This window comes from Podarcis raffonei, chromosome 7 (assembly GCF_027172205.1).
Source record: "Podarcis raffonei isolate rPodRaf1 chromosome 7, rPodRaf1.pri, whole genome shotgun sequence".
Classification (NCBI taxonomy): Eukaryota; Metazoa; Chordata; class Lepidosauria; order Squamata; family Lacertidae; genus Podarcis; species Podarcis raffonei.
Genome location: NC_070608.1, coordinates 90,895,256 through 90,911,979, shown reverse-complemented (window position 1 = coordinate 90,911,979; position 16,724 = coordinate 90,895,256). Strand labels below are relative to the sequence as shown.

The following is a 16,724-nucleotide window of genomic DNA, read 5'->3' as shown; positions in this document are numbered from 1 at the left end:
CATCATCTTCATTTCAACATACAGTGGTGCCTCGCAAGACGAAATTAATTTGTTCCGCGAATTTTTTCCTCTAGCGAATTTTTCGTCTTGCGAAGCACGAAATCCCATAGGAATGCATTGAAAATCAATTAATGCGTTCCTATGGTCAAAAAAAGTCCAAACAAAGCCAAATTTGGTACAACAAGAGTTTATTAAGTGCTCTTTAAAGTCACACATACTGTAAAGAGCAGTTCAAAATTCAAACCCAGAAATTTTTTTAAAAAACAGCAGAGTGGCCCAATGGTCACAGAAAATCATAAAAATGCAGGAAAAAAAACCACAAGCTTCCAGATTCTTGCAAACCCCTCCCCAACTGCTCCCCCAGCCACCCAGCACACAGAAATTCAAATCCAGAATTTTTTAAAAAAAACAGCAGAGTGGCCCAATGGTCACAGAAAATCATAAAAATGCAGGGGAAAAAACACAAGCTTCCAGATTCTTGCAAACCCCTCCCAAACTGTTTCCCCAGCCACCCAGCACACAGAAATTCAAATCCAGAATTTTTTTAAAAAAACAGCAGAGTGCCCCAATGGTCACAAAAAATCATAAAAATGCAGAGAAAAAAAACAAGCTTCCAGATTCTTGCAAACCCCTCTCCAACACCAAGTCCTTGAATTCCAAACACCCCAACCCAAAATCCAAAACCCCCCAAAAAAGTTTTAAAAGCTTAACTTACCAAATGGCTGCAAAAGAAGTTTTGGAAAAGCTTCAAAAATCACCAGTCTTTAAAAACCTCAAAAAAGGCTACTATGTACACTGCGTTCTATGAGTTGCTCCTCGAAGTCAAGTCGCAACTGTATTAACGGTGTTAAGAAAATGGAAACAAACTTGCAAGACGTTTTCGTCTTGCGAAGCAAGCCCATAGGGAAATTCGTCTTGCGAAGCAGCTAAAAAAAACGGAAAACCCTTTCGTCTAGCGAGTTTTCCGTCTTGCGAGGCATTCGTCTTGCGGGGCACCACTGTACTGGCCTGGACTCAACATTCTCTGAGTACTGGTTCAAGGAGCTGTTGCACTGGAGTAAAGGCAAAAATAATGGTTCTACAATATGAAATCCAGTGCAACGGATGCAGAAGCTTGCTGTGCAACCAGAAGTGTTGGGGCTACATCAATCTGCTATACAACCAGCCAGCAGAACCATGCTGGCTTCCTTCCCTTCCCTGGTGCAACTGGTATACTGCACTAGTATGCTAGTGCAACTAGTATACCGCCAAGTGACTTTAACTTAGCATGATGCTGAACTCCTCCCATTGGCTGCTTCTTCTGATGCTTTGTACTGACTTGTAACTCCAGTCACACACACACCCTACTGTGTACTCCTTCTGTGGCCCTGCACCCTGGCAGGCACTTTAAATATCTGTCCTCATAAAATGTGGCAATACAGTTTCTCGTTCTGACGAAGTGGAAGTGTATTGAGTAGGAAAGGTAGAAGAGCAAGCAGCAAGGGAGAGACCTGCTTCAGAGGAAGGGTGTCTAAGGCCTTCATCTAATCGTAAAGCACAAAGAATACTCAAAGGAAAGTTAGCTGTATCAGACAGCCCAATTTTTAATAAAACCTTGTTAGATATTACAATTGATTATGCATTAGAGTGAAATACACATATAACTGAGGACACATTTTACCAGTGCATTTTTAAGAATTGGCAAGTCATAATTCTGTCATTTACTTTTTAAATTAAAGCTATATCCCACCTAACCATGACTAGGGTGGGGGGGAATTGTACAAGTATTTTTCAATTTTTCATGGCTGAAGCCCTCCTTGGCAAGATACAGGAAATACCGTATTTTTTGCACCATAACACTCACTTTTTTCCTCCTAGAAAGTAAGGGGAAATGTCTGTGCGTGTTATGGAGGAAATGCCTACGGGAGGCATGCCTATGGATTTTCCTCCTCTAAAAACTACCTGCTTGTTATGGTCAGGTGCGTGTTATAGAGCGAAAAATACGGTATTCAGGAAGCATTTAGTGCTACCACTACCGAAATATTCTCCCACCTGCCTAAGAGACACAATACTATCTATAAGATGCCCACATTCACCGTTTAAAGGCACCAGTGCAATACTTCTGGAATTTAAACTAATTAGAAAGAATGCACTTAGTCTTAATCAAATCATTTTCTTCTTTCATTCCAAAGGATTCTGAATCATATGCCCACACAGCATCAATGCCCTCTCCAAAGCTGTGCTTTGGTCTCCAGTGGGGGAAAGGAAAGCGGCAGGCAATGACCCTGGCATCTGACGCCAGCTCTTCTCCAAGCTTCTTCTCTAGTTGCAGCATCTGTGAAGGAACAAAACCACACAAAACCCCTTCAGACGGTGGGGAGGACATGGTGTTCAGCACTACGATATGTACACGAATAACTAACTGGATATATAAAACATTAGCTTTCCAGTGCTTGACAGAGAACAACCAGGAACTGCCAATTCATTTCGAAGTTAGGCAAGGGACGTCCTACTGTGGAACATGCATGTCAAACAATGTATGGAATTATAAAATCAAGTGAGGACTAAATGTCAGAAGACTTCAGCAGAACCTTAGAATCACCTTGGAAGACTTCAGTGGGCTGGAAGAGGGATGCAAGAATTAAAAGAGGTTTGCTGAGTGTGGAATAAGACACTGGCTGTACAGAAATGTTGATAGCAAATGAGCAGAAGACACAGCAGACGTAGCCTGCGATAAGCACTCTGTAGAGGAAGGAAGGCTCTATGCACTTGAATGGTTGTGGGGAGACTTCTGGAGAGTTTCACATTTTAGCAGCAGTTTCTACCCTTTTTTAAATTTTTATTATTAAAGATTTTCATGCTTTACAAAAGGACATGCCTTGTCTCCTTTTTCAAGTTGTACAGTCTTTTCTACTGATCAGTTACATTTGTTAAGAGACACTAGTGTTGAGTACAGTATAAGGTCAGGAAGAAGAGGGGGGAAGAGGAGGGGGTGACATTTATTTTTTTTGCCGTGTACGTGTGGGGTTTTGTGTCTATTCGCTGGTTACGTTTCCTTGGTAGTGAGAGGCTGGGGGCCCAAGGAGTGGTTGTCTGTCTGTGGTTGCCTGGGATGGGATTTGTTTGCCTTTGTGAGGAGAGGAGAACTTGTTGGGTCAAGGAAGCCAGATTGATTTGTATGCTGTCGGCGGGTTCTTGTCGTTGTCTTGTTGGGCTGTGTATGTGATAAAGGGGAGCCATACTGGAGCGAAGACGTCCTCTTTTATTTGTCCCCATGTCAGTTTCAGTTTATTGGTTAGCTTTTCTAATAAGCTGTTTCTACTCCCCACCCCCCCAAACATAAAACAAGGATTCTGTCTTACCTATTCATTAAAAAGGTTCTACTTGATTTCTATATACCAACATTCTAGATAATTTTATGATTCAATAACAGAAACTTACCATTTGAGGTACTCCAAATATAACAACATTTGTGTACTGGGAAAAACTGACCTATTAAAAAAAAGGTAGTCATAAATATTCATCCTCTAAAAATTCTGTTTGTCTGTCTACTTAGTACAGACCATATGTGTGTAACGTGATGAAAAAGTACATCTAGTTCTTTCTTTTACACTGTAAGAATCAGAAAATCTGTATTTAAGTTAAATTAAACATTTTGCTCCAGCTGCCTAATGGCAGCAATGCACTGCAGTGGAGATCCCTGCTCCGCTTCTACATATGGACGACAGAAGGAAACTGGTGGTGAGTTTTGCTACTTTGACTTGCCTGCCACTAAAAAACACCTATCTGATTTTCTGCTGCATAAGCAAATGAAAGTCTCATTTTCTAAACTTATCTTCTAAACCAGGGGTGTCAAACTCAAATTCATCGGGGGCCGCATCAGCGGTTTGGTCACCCTCAAAGGGCCGGTTGTATCTATACTATACTATATAAAGTGGAGGTTTCCTGTATAGAACAGCTGGCGCCGCTAGAGGGCAGACGTTCTCTGGCTTGTAGGCTGCTGCGCATGCGCTGAAGAGGCGACTTTCTTGTGGGAAAAAAAAAAGCGAGAATAAAAGGTGAAGGCTGCCGGCCGCCGCCGGCTACACGGGCCACATGGCGAGGTCTGGAGGGCCGGATTCGGCCCACGGGCCTTGTGTTTGACACCCGTGTTCTAAACGATTCATTTTGTGTGTTCTTCCTAGGCTTTACTTCCACTGGAAGAAGCCTAGATTGGTCTCTAAGCTGGGATACTGATCATATTACACTCAAGAACAAACTTTCTAGGTTAAGGTTTCTTAAGAAGAGAGATATTTCTAATATTTAACAAGGAATAAATAATTTGGTAGGCTGGTCCAATATTAAAGATTCCTGTTCCAGTCTTTTTATGTTTCTCTTTCATTATATTTTCATGAATTTCAAACGTAATTATATTATATGAGAGGAACTGCTTAGTCTACGACCCTCTGAAAAGCTCCTGTTTCTTTTAAAGTCACAGCCATCTAACAACTAACTCTCATGAGAACATATCAGATTAACAGTGAAAAGATAACCTGCTTATTCACTAACTCTGATGGAACTTGTACTCCAAAACAACTTGTGGGTTCTGGGTTGGGGATGGCCAATTAATTTAAATACAGCAATGAAAAGAGTCAGATCAAAACCAACAGATAAAGAATTCAAACAACTGGGAGCAGCAAGGAAGAAATGGTGAGGTTCAGTAGTGGAAATTAATTTAATTCCTTTGAAATGTTTGTTAGCTGTTTTCCTCAAAAGCTCAAAGTGGCCTACAATAAATAAAATAGCAAGACAACACCATGAAATCCCAGTGTTACAAACACAAAAGATAACAGCATTCAAAAACTTCCAGTTCCCACAGCTCAGATGATAACTTTTAGCCAGAGAAACAGAACTTTTTGCCATTTGGGCTTCAAAAGGACAACGAAACAAGATTACAGAATACAAGGAGAACAGAAAAAAGGAGTCCTGTGACCATTAAAGATGAGCAAAATAGATTAGGCAAGTTGAATTCAAGACAGAGGAAAGAGAGAAGACACCAAGCAGAGAGTGTTGAAAGAGTTATAGGAGAGAGAGAGAAGTTTAGTTGCGTTAAAGGAGAGTAAAGGATGTCTTTTATAGACATTACAAAAGGGAAAGCAACACGACTTCGCACTGAATGAATGTGGGCTTGTACATAGATAAAGCCAGAGAGAAACCCAGTCTTCTATGTGTCCTATCTAAAGAGCAGCACAGTGCAACCACCCCACCCTGCAAATTCAGATTGTGACAGGTGTTGGGAGGTGGCAGACCTAAAGAGCCACCTGCTCTTATGACCTCTAGTCAGGGCCGGCCCAAGACATTTTGGTGCCTGAGGCAAACCACAAAAGAGTGCCCCCTTCACCATCAGGGAAGAAGGGGTGAGTGAAGACCTACATCAGGAACAAGGAGGGGAGAATCAAATTTACCTGATCTGATGGATGAGTGGGAATCAAAGGCCGCCACAGGGGGAAAGGGCCCCACTCTGAATCACGCTGTGCAGGTGCAGAGTTGAGAAGACCCTAGAAGGCAGCCCCCGCCATTTCCTCCCTAGGCGTAGCAGGAGATCCGCAGCCCATTTGCCAAAAGGCCGCTGTGGAGGTGGCACTGAGGAGGTGGCTGAAAAGAAGGGGGCAGATTTGGCATCCGAGGAGGATGCAGCAGCAGGTGATGCCTCCCTTGGAGACCAGATCTGCTGCTCCTGAGGATCTTGCCGCCCAAGATGGTCGCCTCACCTTGCCTAATGGGTGGGCTACCCGGCCTCTAGTTTGGCCCAAAGACAGACACAAACAAAAAGGTTGAAGAAAGGGGGAAAGGAGAATTGCCATTTTGCCTCTGGTTTTAATTTAATTTAATATGTGTCCTCCAATTCTTATTTCCTATTGGAATTTCAATATTAGTATGCAGCATTTTTTTAAAAGTTAAAAGCCATATTCAATATTGCAACTGGCCATTTTACTAGCATCGCTGATAGTTGTAAATGTTCTCGTACCTTCCATAAGTCTGAAATGTAAAATTTGGTATCCTGATGAACTCCTTCTCTCCAGGCACAGTACCTGGAATACCACACGAGCCAAGGATTTAATTCATAACCAACAGCTTTGAATCCAACTTTTGCAGCTGCTATTACCTGCAAAAAGATAAATCAGTCTTTGTTCAGTAAAATAAACAGATTCCTTGGGACACCGAATATTAGAACTTGGTATTCTGTGAAAATACAGAAATAATTTAAATAAGGCAAACATACATCAGGATCTTAGGCATGTATAGCATTGTATACAGAGTTCAATGGGATTTAATTTTTATTGCATGTACAGGTGAAACTTGAAAAATTAGAATATCGTGGAAAAGTTCATTTATTTCAGTAATTCAACTTAAAAGGTGAAACTAATATATGAGATAGACTCATGACATGCAAAGCGAGATACGCCCATCTCCATGATCCATCTCTGTGTGGTGGCTCTTGATGCACTAACTCCCTCAGTCCAGTCCTTGTGAAAGTCCCCAATATGTTTGAGTGGTCTTTTTCTGACAATCCTCTCCAGGCTGCGGTCATTCCTGCTGCTTGTGCACCTTTTTCTTCCACACTTTTCCCTTCCAAAAAACTTTCCATTAATGTGCTTCGATACAGCACTTTGGGAACATCCAACTTCTTCTGCAATTACCTTTTGAGGCTTTCCCTCCTTATGGAGGGTCTCAGTGATGGCTTTCTGCACAACTGTCAGGGCAGCAGCCTTCCCCGTGATTGTGCTTCTTACTGAACCAGACTGAGAGACCATTTAAAGGCTCATGAACCCATTGCAGGTGTTATAGATTGAATAGCTACTGCACCTTTTCACAATATTCTAATTTTCTGAGATTGTTAATTTGGGGTTTTCATCAGCTGTACGCCATAATCATCACAATTATAACAAATAAAGGCTTGACACATCTCACTTTGCATGTCATGAGTCTATCTCATATATTAGTTTCACCTTTTAAGTTGAATTTCTGAAATAAATGAACTTTTCCAAGATATTCTCATTTTTCGAGTTTCACCTGTATATACAAAAGGAATCATAAAAGGAATGTTTTCTTGTTGAAGCAATTATCTGTTCAATTGCAGATCTCAGCCTTGCAAATATCTGAATAAATCGATTTGGCTATTCACTTTAACGGGAATCTGTCAATTTGTTCATAACAAGCAGGTGATGCAATCGTTTGGAGCCACTTCTATCAGGGTTGCCTGATAATGTATTTTCTCCTACAATGGTTTAAAAAGACAAGAGCTGCAACTTCTTCCATCATGCTCCACCCTTGGTCCCGTTGCCCACATGCCTGCTGAGAGGTGGTCAGAGAAATCCAAACCACCCTTCCTCCAGGGCTCTTCCAGATGAGCTGGTCTCCTGCCAGCTTCCAAATGAGGCATTCCGGGGGTGGGGGGTGGGGAGCAGGCAGGGCTGAACCACTCTAGGACCTGATGAATCTACCTCTCTTCTAAATCGGAATCAGTGAAGGTGGTGAAGGTCCTGTGTGAGTGTCTGGAGGCGGTTGGAGGATGGATGGCGGCTAACAGATTGAGGTTGACTCCTGACAAGACAGAAGTACTGCTTTGGGGGGACAGGGGGCGGGCTGGTGTGGAGGACTCCCTGGTCCTGTCGGGGCTAACTGTGTCCCTGAAGGACCAGGTGCGCAGCCTGGGAGTCATTTTGGACTCACAGCTGTCCATGAAGGCACAGGCCAATTCTGTGTCCAGGGCGGCTGTCTACCAGCTCCATCTGGTACGCAGGCTGAGACCCTACCTGTCTGCGAACTGTCTTGCCTGAGTGGTACTACTCCGTCATGCGCTCTACATGGCTCCACACGACTATTGCCATGTGCTGTACATGGAGCTACCTTTGAAGGTGACCCAGAAACTACAACTAATCCAGAATGTGGCAGCTAGACTGGGGACTGGAAGCAGCCACCGAGACCATATAACAAAGGTCCTGAAAGACTTACATTGGCTCCCAGTATGTTTCCAAGCACAATTCAAAGTGTTGGTGCTGACCTTTAAAGCCCTAAATGGCCTCGGCCCAGTATACCTGAAGGAGCGTCTCCACCCCCATCGTTCAGCCTGGACACTGAGATCTAGTGCCAAGGGCCTTCTGGTGCTTCCATCACTGCGAGAAGTGAAGTTACAGGAAACCAGGTAGAGGACCTTCTTGGTAGTGGTGCCCACCCTGTAGAACGCCCTCCCACCAGATGTCAAAGAAATAAACTATCGGACTTTTAGAAGACATCTGAGGGCAGCCCTGTTTAAAGAAGCTTTTAATACTAGATGAATCATTGTATTTTAATATTCTGCTGGAAGCCGCCCAGATGGGCGGGGTATAAATACTACTACTACTACTACTAATAATAATAATAATAATATCAAGCTAGTCTCGCAGTCATCACTGGCTTAGGCCTGATCTCAACCCAACTGCTGGGCCCGGCTGGACCTGGCACAGGGACGAGGCCCAGCCATCATCATCCCTCAGCAACCAGCCTGTGACTGCAGCAGCACCGCTCTGGCTGGGGTTTAGAATGGAAGCCTAAACCAGGAAGTTAAGAAGTCACAGAAACTCTGCCTCCCTCTCATTTTTCCTCTTGTCCTTTTGTCCTAGGACGTGGAGTCCCAACTGCCAGAGCAGCAGGGAGTGTGCAAAATGCCTGGGATGGTGGACAGGGCAGGAAAAGTCGAGGTGCTTCAACACCCGACTTAGCAGCAGATTTTAAAGTGCTCATGTGTGTGTGGCAGGGGACACTGGACGGCAGCTGGCAGCTCTACTGATGTGCCTTATAGTTCAAATGCAATGCTCATGATTGGCAAGTCAACTGGAAACATCTCCAATTAAAAGATTTAGGTAGCAGGACTGGGAAAGAAACCTCTGCCTGGGAGCTGCTGCCAGTGAGACCAAACAAGACAGGACTGCATGCACCAATGGGTCCGTCAAAGCAGCTTCATGTGTTCCTACGACTCACCCAGTCCTAGCCCTGTATGAAAGCTACATACACTTTGAGCACAGTGCCACAAAGGTCGACATGCACTAGCATGGCTCCAACAAGAACAAAACCTGACTTTGACTCACAATGCGCCCATCACCACTACCGATATCAACCAGGGGTCCATTTCTGCCCTTTAGCATCCTCAGGACATTTTCAACCTGCTTTGAAGTTGCAGGGACATATGGCAGGCAATGCCTCCTCAGCGCAGGGGCAATAAATGGCGTGGCAACAGAGTACAGGGCCACTAATGTCCCACCAATAACGCCGGTGACCAGTAAGCCCCAGTTCCTTTGTTTAGGGCCCTCATCAGGGGTCATCAACGGCATCATGTCTTGTGCTGTGTTGCCTCCAGAAAGTTTTTCCGGCATACCAAAAATACCTAGAAAAGGGAAAGCATTTATTATACAAGAGAATGTCTATTAAGCTTATATTCCCCCCCCCCTTTCAACAGGAGATATTATATGAGAAAGAGCCCTGCTGGATCAGGCTGTCCAATTTTACATCTTGTTTCCAGCACAGACAATTCATATATATTTGAGAACGCATAATGGCAACAGCCCCCCTCCTGCTGTTTGTCCCTCACAAACGGGCATTCTGGTCCATGGGGTCACAAAGAGTTGGACATGACTAATCAACTAAACAACAACAAACTGGCATTCAAAGGTATCCAGACTCTGAACAAGGAGGGTCCATTAAGGATTAGATAAATTTACCATTCACAAATTTATCTAATTCCCTTTTAAAGCTGTCTGAGCGATGGGCTGCCACATCTTGTAGCAGCAAATTTCATTAGTTAATTATACATGAAGTTCATGTTTAAATCTCTCGCATTCACAGCAGCAGGATTTAAAAATTCCTGGCTTTGGGAATATCATGCCTCTGCTTTCTAATTTAAAACATCAATTTCCTTTCTGGACTGTGCCTCTTGTCAACACTGCCTCAAATTGTATTAACAAAAATGAATTATGAGAGAAACTGAATTATGCCTCAGTTCTGTTCTCATTTAAACAGTACAAAATATACATACACAATCTAGTATTAATACATACTACCCAGTCTCGCAGGATCTGAATAATGAAGGATGATCTCTCATCAGAAATATTTCCTTTGGCATTTCTACTGTAACGTTCATTGGTGTTCTAACACTTGAAATGTTAATGTTCCTTCGTAAATTGGATTCTATTTGCAATGGGGGAAAATCTGGAAAACACCATATGATATATAAGCTCACTATGCAAATATACTCCTTTTGAATGCATTATCAGAATCACTGAGAATTCAGAAACACTCAGCCTGTGTTACGAAAAAGGAGCAATGCAGAAGCAAGCACCAGGTGGCTGGAATGGTAAACAGGATGTGGATGTTATTGGATTGTACCGTGGGAACCAGGGACAGTCTGTAAAGTGCTCTGAGAGCCGGATGTTAGCTCAGAGTGACACATGACCCTGTACTGGAAGTACATGGGTGGGGTTTATTCTCTCTCTGCAGTTGGAATCGGAGTGTACAGACGTGTTTCTCTGTACTGCTGAAAGACAGAAATAAAGACATGTAGATATATTTCTGTCTGTCTCTTTCCCCCCCCCCTGGGAATGAGAGGAGGGGGAGGAATGGTGTGTTCTTCTTTCACGTTGGGAAGAATCGCCGACTGGAGACCTCCCTTGATCTTGCCGGGAGTCGCTGGCAGGGGAGGTCAATAAGGGTTCAAGTCGGGCACCTGGAGGGTGGCCAAATTCCTCTGGACTAAGAGCAGGGACTGGAGGCTCTGCTGGCTTGAATTCCGACATCTGGTAGCAGGAGGTTACATCTGGTATCATTTACCGATGGATATCTGATCTATGAGAATCTGCATGAGAGGTGAGAGGTCAATGAATCATTGCCATCCTCTGCACCTAAGGAGATAAAGAAAGCGTCTGCCTGCAGCCCAGAAGCTGAACAGAACAGACAGCTGGACACCGAGAGGAGTGTATGCTCAAAGGTAGGCTGCATTTTGGGCAAAAGAGAGTGAACACAGAAAGGATTATTCTCTGTTCACGAAAGAGCTGCATTTTAAGAAAAACAGCTCTGAAAGAGCAAGCTTGCATACCAGGAATTCCTGTGGTGAGATAAGGAATCCCGTCCTGAGCAGGTTGCTAGGCAACTACCGCAAGTACTTAGAAAGTTACTGAATGGCTGGGAAAGAGCCTGGGAAGTGGAATTGTTTTGATATTTGCGCAGAATGTGCAAGGATTTTGAAAACAGCGTAAAGTTTGCCTGCCTGTAAAAAGCAGTAAACAGCCGAGAGACTTTTGGAGTTTACTGGCTTGAAAAGTGAAAGCTGGCCTGAGATTGAGTGTAAAGCTGACCCTTGGATTCAGCATGGATGCCAAGAAGGGGGGAGTGCCCCTGAGTGCCGTGGTTCAAGATGAACACAGCCGGCATGCTGCACTGGAAGTAAAGCACAGGGGGAGGGAGGAACGGAGTTCTAATTCCCCCACCGATGAAGCTACTGGAGAGGAAGCTGTAGCTTTGAATGTTGTCCAGTGTTACAATTGTGGACAGGCTGGGCATCTTCAGCGGAACTGTAAGAAGCCACGTCAGCCAAAAGGAGCGAAGGGCCGCTCAGCAAAGCCTGAGGCGTCAGGCAAAGGTCATACCAAGCCTATGGTGGAACCTGCAAAGGCATTGATGGCGAAAGGAACCACGCCAGATGTTGGGAACGCGTTTATTATCGACACTGCAGCGACGGTTCATATGTCCCCACACAGAGGACTCTTTTCAACGTTAAAGAAGCAAAGCTTCACTGTGACACAGGCCAACGGTCAGGAGCTGGAAGCGACCGGAAAAGGGACTGTCTATCTTAAGAGTCTGAACTTGACAATAAACAATGTTTACTTGGTTCCTAAATTGAAGTTCAATCTGCTGAGTGTTTCGCAGATTGCAAAGAGAGGACTGAGACTGTCCTACGATGCTGAGAGCTGCGAGATCTACAAAGATGGAGAGTTTTATCTTTCTGCCAAACAGAAAGATGGACTATATTTGTTGACTTTTGCACAAAGTGATTACATGGAATGTAATTCATCTGTGTCTAACCTAGTTTCTCTTGCAGGTGTGAGCAAGAAGAAGACCGGGGTCAACAGAGCATTTCAGCGGGTGTATGCTGATGTGATTGGTCCTCTAGAACCATCTAGAGGCAATGCAAGATTTTATCTTGTGTGTGTGGATCATTTCTCTAACTATGTCTGGGTTTATGTGTTGAGAAAGCCACAGGAAGCCTTGGAGAGGTTTCAGGAGTTTTGTGACAAGGTTAAGAGTATGCATGATGCTAACATTGATTGTCTGTTCACAGATGAGAAGATTTTTCTTTTACAGGATTTCCAGCGGTTCCTGCAGAAGAAGGGGATAAGACACAAGATTGCTGTTTCAGCGGAAGCGTGGAACAGGGGTGTCTGTGTACGGGTGAACAGAGAATTGCAAAAGGGGATGGAAGCGCAATTGCTAAGTTCACATCTGCCACATGAGTACTGGGCCGAGTCTCTGATGTCGTTCTGTTATACGAAAGTGAGAAAGGTTTCAAAAGAGTTGGGAAGTTCTCCTGATCCTAAGCTTCTTTATTCAGAAGCAGGTCCAACTGATCTGAAATAGTGCTTCAGGTTAAGAACTTTGCTTCAGGATGAGAACAGAAATCGTGCTCCAGTGGCGCGGCAGCAGCGGGAGGCCCCATTAGCTAAAGTGGTGCTTCAGGTTAAGAGCAGTTTCAGGTTAAGAACGGACCTCCGGAACGAATTAAGTACTTAACCTGAGGTACCACTGTATTGGAAGTCAAAAACATCAAAGCCTGGCCTGGAATACCTTTTATCAGCTTTTGCTGATTTGCCAACTGCAATCCTATCTACATGGATTTATCTGCTTTGGTTATCCACGTTCTGGTAATCTACCCTTTGGACAAATTCAGTGCAGCATTTGTGGTTCTGCCTTTGAAAACAGGCCACAAACTTCAGCTTGTCCAAAATAGGGTTGTAAGACTGTTAGCTGGGGCTGGCCCATCTAACCATATTAGCTAAAGGTAAAGGACCCCTGGGCGGTTAAGTCTGGTCAAAGGTGACTATGGGATTGCAGTGCTCATCTCGTTTTCAGGCCAAGGGAGCTGGCGTTTGTCCACAAACAGATTTCTGGGTCATGTGGCCAGCAGGACTAAACTGCTTCTGGCGCAACAGGACACTGCGATGGAAGCCAGAGTGCACAGAAACACCCTTTACCTTCCTGCCACAGCGGTACCTATTTATCTAGTTGCACTGGCATGCTTTTGAACTGCTAGGTTGGCAGGAGCTGGGACAGAGCAACGGGAGCTCAGACTCAGCGGTTAAGACCACAGTGCCACCCGCGTCCTTATCATATTATGATAGTGCTGTCATCTGCATTGGCTTCCAGTCTGTTTCCAGACCCAGTTCCAGGTGCTGATGCTGACTTATAAAGTCCTAAACAGCCTGGGACTGTCTCCTTCCATATGTCCCAAGCCAGACACTGAGATTATCTTCCATCAGGGAATGGGTATCTCTTTTGGGGGGGGGGTACACTTTTCAGTATCGGGCAAAATGTTTTTCTTTTCCTGGGCTTTTTAAACTCTCAAGAATCCAAGTAGTTATTGCAGCTTCCGGTTCCAGTTGCCTCAATGGTGCAGCTCCCACAACAATTGGTGGCGAAGGAATAAACAAAGATGACTGAGGGTAATTATCTTTGTAAACTCCCCCAACCCTGGGGGGAGTTTCACTCGCAGATCATCTCGGTACCTGGCTTTCGCTCTGACATGGAATGCGGTAGGCAGGGAGACGCTGAATGAAAAAGCACTTCACCTGTTGGTAATCCTCCAACAGCGCCATTAAGAAGGAGCAGTTCTTCTGTTCATTAAGAATTTAATTAGGATTAATGCACAGATTAATGCACAGGTGTGTGCTGGTAATGATGGGACAAGATTGAGGTTTGCTGAATTGAGATACAGTGGTACCTCTGGTTGCGAACGGGATCCGTTCCGGAGGCCCGCTCGCAACATGAAAAGAGTGCAACCCACAGTGGCGCGTCTGCGCACACGCGGGTTGCAATTCGCCGCTTCTGTGCATGACATCATTTTGCGCTTCTGCGCATGCGGCGAAACCTGGAAGTAACCCTTTCCGGTACTTCCAGGTCGCCGCAGGACGTAACCTGAAAGAACGTAACATGAAGCGGACGTAACATGAGGTATGACTGTAGCTACAAGGTTGTACAGATTTAAATTCGAATGATGACTTCATTTGATCTAAAAAACGGCATGTGTTGCAGAGGGGAGCCAATGGCTTCATTATAAATACTTTGTTACATAAAAGACTCAGCAACGCCCCCAAGAAAGCCCCCCCAATTCTTTTTTCATATAGCAAGTGAAGATGAAGGGAGACGGGAGTATAGATATGGATTAAAATGACAAATGGAACTGTGAGAGGGAAACATAACAGTATGGAATAATTTTAAAAAGACTGGGAATCTACTGAGTTAATTCTTATTTTTCCCCTGATTGAGGGGAGGACAGATTGGACTTTGAGGACTTGCCAAGGCTTTGGCGGGGCACCAGATCACTCTTCTACGAGTAATTTTAGCTAATTTCTTCAGTTGGACAGAGAAGGGAGAGCTTGGAGGCTTGCCAGGGCTTTGGCAGGGCGCCAGGGAAATCCCCCCCCCCCCGGACTGAAAGTAATGGCGATGGAATTTTAAGGCTGCAATCAGAGGGCCTAGAGAACAAAAGAGGAGAGATCTCTTTAGAGTGAAACCGAGTCAACAGCGCCTTAAGGCACGAAGGAGACCAGGAACAACCAAGATGGGCATAATATTTACAAAGACATAAAAGAACAATTGATTAAGATTAATACCTGACACAGGAAGAAGGATAACTTCACTAGCGAACTTATATATTACTAAATGTGTTAAAAGAAATTGAAGTTAAATCATTGTAACTGTGATATAAAGGATTTTATCAAGATTGGATTGTTAATTGGATTGAGTAATAGTTTGGAAGCAGAATTAAAGGGAATTAGTAGACCTTGAAGTACAGCATGCAGGGGGCCACTTAAATTTTATAATTGGTTATGTTATTGATTTGTATTTGAATTGGCATTGTAATTTGGAATTGATATACAGTGGAACCTCTACTTACGGACACAATTCATTCCGGAGTTCCTTTCGCTGGTCGAAACGGGTCGCTAGAAGAGGCATCTTGTGCATGTATGCATTCAGAGGCAGCCACTTCCGCACATGCGCGAATCACAACAAACCTGGTGTTTACTTCCGGGTTTGCTGCGGATGCAACTTGGAATGTCTGCAAGAAGAGGCTTATGTAAGTCGAGGCTCCACTGTAATAAGGCCTATACTGGATTTCTGCAATTGAAAATTAATAAAACTTATTTCCAAGTAGTCGTCCATGCACTGTTGCTTCAGCAGAGGTGTCTGCTAATGGAAGGGGCAGCAATTTTTGCAAATTCTTTCTCCCCCTGTCACCTCCCTGCACTCCAAATATCTGTTCTGGACAGTTGGTGGAACCCTCCAAAATATGTTTTAAGATGGATGCAAGGGGGAACTGGCAAAAACTGCTTGCCCTCCCCCTCCATTAGCAGACAACTCCGATAAAAAAACCCTTGCCTGCCAGAGTACCAATTGGATAAAGCCCTTTACTTCAAAATCTAAACCCTGAGTTCGCATGTGTTGGATTTTTTTTATTCCGATTTTATTTTCCTCTTTATACTTAGTTTATAGTTGTAGTATATTGCACTGGAAGTCACTCATTCTTGCAGCTTGTTACTAGACAGCATGTAAATACAGTATTAATAAATGAGTAGGCCGTTGTTGTCGGACCCGTGGCTTCATCTGGGCCAAACCTTACCTGGCCATTTACCACAAATTCGAAGAAAGAGGGAGAAGGGCGGCGGGGAAAGTGAAAAGAGGGAGGCAAAGAACGGCCACGAGGAGGGAAAAGAAAGGTGCCGGCATTCCGAAACAGAACTCGCAAGACTCGAGGCCGAGGCGAGCGCCGGCCCCGCGCAGAGCCCGCCTGCGGGGCAGGGAGGCAGGAACGCCCAGCGCGCCAACTCCGGGCAGAAGCCTCAGGGAGGCCGCCACTCCGGGCAGACGGCACCATTGTGCCCCCGAAGGGGGGGACAGGGCGTCCCCCGGAGTGAAGGGATTCCTTGCCTGCACCCGCTGCAAAGCCAAAGGATACCGTCGAGTTCAGAAGAGCCTCCGCCACCTGGCTGCTCTTCGAAGCGAGGCCGCAGGGGGGAAAGGGCAGCCTCCGCTTCCGAATTCAGGATTTCCCTCCCCCGCCCCGCCTAGGCTGGTTGGCGCATAGAGATAGGAAAACTGCAGAGGGGCACAACAAAAGCTTTCAGGCTCGCAAAGCCCTGGAGGTGGGAGGGGGAGCTGCCCGCAGAGAACATGGAGAAAACCAGGGCTTTAGTTGAGCTGAGACTGGCGCCCTCTCCCAGAGAGAAGGCGGCGGCGGCAGAGACAGGAGTCCATCATCTCAGATGATGGAAGAGGTGCTGACAGGGGCTTGTTTTTGTTGGGACTTATTTGTATTGGACGCGGGTCCGTTATAAGAACTGCGATCTTCGTGGCGCATGTTGGTTCGCTTCCTTGTAAACCGCCTCGCGTAGACCAACACAGGAAGGCGGTATACAAAAGAAACGACGTAGATGGGTTAAACACGTAGCGTAGAGAGGCTT

General features: G+C 44.9%; 1 protein-coding gene across 7 annotated transcripts; it reads right to left on the bottom strand.

The window, feature by feature from the left end:
- Positions 1-2,030: 2,030 nt before the first annotated feature.
- On the bottom strand, positions 2,031-16,724 carry ATPSCKMT (ATP synthase c subunit lysine N-methyltransferase). Of its 7 annotated transcripts, none has more exons than XM_053397517.1 (6): positions 16,220-16,724; positions 15,161-15,381; positions 9,087-9,382; positions 5,987-6,124; positions 3,421-3,471; positions 2,031-2,314 (listed from the first exon to the last, which is right to left on the bottom strand). In XM_053397517.1, exons 2-6 carry the CDS (start codon positions 15,171-15,173, stop codon positions 2,114-2,116), a joined length of 699 nt encoding a protein of 232 aa, XP_053253492.1. In that variant the 5' UTR covers positions 15,174-15,381; positions 16,220-16,724; the 3' UTR covers positions 2,031-2,113. The 7 variants fall into 7 exon arrangements, with proteins under 7 accessions (XP_053253492.1, XP_053253491.1, XP_053253496.1 ...); XM_053397516.1 differs by lacking the exon at positions 16,220-16,724 and adding an exon at positions 15,884-16,018; XM_053397521.1 differs by lacking the exon at positions 15,161-15,381.